A 2,735-nucleotide genomic window follows, 5' to 3' on the forward strand; every position below is an offset into this window, starting at 1 on the left:
CATCTGTAATTCCTCGGGAGCCTGGTTAACATTGACATCAAAAGGTTAAGAAAATATACCTAGATTTGTTTCTTGTGATCTGAAATCTTGAAATCTATTACTGAATTTTTCGTTGATCAATTTTACCTCATCTGCATAAGAAGTGCAATCGATTTTGCCATGAATTGCCAATGTTGGGAAATGAAATGTATTACAATTTCTGAGCAGTCGTTTCCACAGTTGCATTTTGTTTTGAATTGTTTTGGTATGACTGTACGACTGATGAATAAATTGGCCTTCTTGCAATTTCAAATTAAGGTCATTAAGATATGAAATAAAATCAACAAGAAAAGCAAGCTCACATATTCAGCCATCATCACTCAATTCAGACATAGACTTTCCTTTCATTTCTAAGAATGTAAAAATTTCACTCCTCAGATCATAAAATCGTTTCAACATTTTTCCTTTGCTCAACCATCGCACCTCACAATAGTAAGCCAAATCTCCATACTCTGCCTCAATATCCTCAAGAAATTCTTTAAACTGGCGGTGGTTCAAAGCCCGAGATTTTATAAAAATTATACTCAAAACAATCTTGGACATGATATATTCAAATTTGAGTGACTTGGCGCACAAATTCTCCTGGTGAATTATGCAATAAAAAATGGATAAATCTTTTGTGTCTATATTCATAGAAGCCAATTCCGAGCTGATTTTAGAAACTAAGCCTGCTTTACTACCAATCATAACAGGAACACCATCTGTTGATAAATCATGAAAGTTTTTGAAATGTAGATTAAATCTGGCCATTAACATTTTCAATTCTTGAAAAATACCCTCCCCAGTGGTAGTATCTTTCATTCCCCGAAGACCAAGCATTTCTTCTGTGATATTTAAATCTTCATCAATTCTACGTACAAAAACCCCAACACGTTGAGCTATATTTGACACGTCAGTGCTCTCATCAATAGTTAAGGAAAAATATTTAAACTGCAAATAAAGTCTTTTCAAACCTAATTCTACATTAGTTGCAAGTTCATCAATCCGTCTTGTTACAGTTCTACAAGATAAACTAATATTATCAATTTCTTTTCTTTTCTTTTTTTTTACCTGAACAAAAAATTTCAGCTACTGCTTGTAGGCATTCTTTTACAAATTCACCATCGGAATAATTTTTCGAATGTTTTGCAATTTTCTCGCTAATGGTGTAACTAGCATAAATAATATTTTCGGTATCTTCACGTCTCTTGACAAAAATTGTCTGCCGCTCTTTCAAATCTTTTATTAAAATTTCAACTTTTTATTTCCTGCATTGACCTTGAAAACTTTTATAATGAGATGAGTGCTTGGAGATATAGGATCTTTTTACATTATATTCTTTAATGACAGAAACTGATTCTGAGCAGAGTAAACACATTGGTTTGTCTTTGATTTGTATGAAATAATAATCATTGGTCCACTTTTCTTGGTACACTCGGGATTCGTTATCCACTTTTCTATTTTTTGATGACGACATTTTAGGTTTGGATAATTCGAGGAAAAATAGTGGTGATAAATAACGGAGCATATATTGGAATGTGAAATATAAACTTTATATAAGGAAAATCCATACTTGATCAGAGGAATAAGAATGAAGCGGTATGTTGTGTATGGCTGATATTCTCGATAGTCAGTTGTTTGGATAAATGTATTTGAGTTGAGTTATTTCTGGTCTTTGCATATTAGCAAATTAATAGGCTTAGAATGTCTTGAGTTGGTAGCTTGATCGTTCACTAAACTGGTTCTTGGTTTTGAGAGAATTTCAGTGAGTGCGTGAATGACATGTTGATCATTCGATAGTGTCGAGAAGAGACAACCTTACGGATTGAAAGTTAGCAACTTACTAACTAATAGGGTTTACGATTAGTTTCATTTTATTACTGAGGTTTCCTGTCTCTTTTTCGGGGAAACATGAGTTTCACTTTCTCTATTTACCCCTTTCACTTTTCCCAGAATCTTTTTACTAAAGTGCAGTCCACAAAAGCTTGTTTCGTTTTTGCCTATTTACTCTACGAGTCGGCCAGACTAGAAAATTAACCACCTCACGGCCATACTGCTACAGGACTCCACTGGCCAGAAAAAATGGTTTCGCGGTCCATGGGTTGCCCATGCCTGCTTTATGTGATTATTCGACGTGCTAAAAATAAAAGCCAAGTCAAGCTCTGCGCAGATTTCAATTGGTGCTACAAAAACTGAATATTTTTCTGAGATAAGTTTGTATCGGTGTTCCTTCCTTCCTTCCTTCCTTGCTGCCTGCCTTCTTTCTTTCCTTCTTTCTTTCTTTTTTCTGTCTTTCTTTCTGTCTTTCTTTCTCTCTTTCTCTCTTTCTCAGCTATTTTCTTCATCTTGAATGCATTGTTGACACAACCTTTCTGTCTAATTGACTAAAGGTGATGATCGTGAGTTAGGCTAGGACTCTAATCTGGATCCTTTATTTTACAAAGCCGACCCAACTGGTAAAATAAAGGTTCTAGATTAAAATGAGGTCTAGATCAAATACATCACCTGAAAACAGTTGGAGAGAAAACCGAATTAAATACTTACTAAACGGAAAATAAACCGTGTAAGACAGTCAACATCGTTACATTTTCACACACACACATGCACATACACCATATGCACGCGCGCGCGCACTCACACATACACACACCACACACACACACACACACACACACATGCTCTCTTACTATTAGCTGTTCTTTTTAAAAATTTTCCTT

General features: G+C 35.0%; 1 protein-coding gene across 1 annotated transcript; it reads right to left on the reverse strand.

Moving 5' to 3' along the window:
- Positions 1–345: 345 nt before the first annotated feature.
- LOC115213210 (general transcription factor II-I repeat domain-containing protein 2-like) lies at positions 346–1,495 on the reverse strand. The gene is made up of 2 exons (XM_029782144.1): positions 1,349–1,495; positions 346–1,089 (listed from the first exon to the last, which is right to left on the reverse strand). The coding sequence occupies exons 1-2, from the start codon at positions 1,493–1,495 to the stop codon at positions 346–348; spliced, it is 891 nt and encodes a 296-aa protein (XP_029638004.1).
- Between the last annotated feature and the right edge of the window lie 1,240 nt (positions 1,496–2,735).

The sequence above is a fragment of the Octopus sinensis genome, linkage group LG6 (assembly GCF_006345805.1).
Source record: "Octopus sinensis linkage group LG6, ASM634580v1, whole genome shotgun sequence".
Classification (NCBI taxonomy): Eukaryota; Metazoa; Mollusca; class Cephalopoda; order Octopoda; family Octopodidae; genus Octopus; species Octopus sinensis.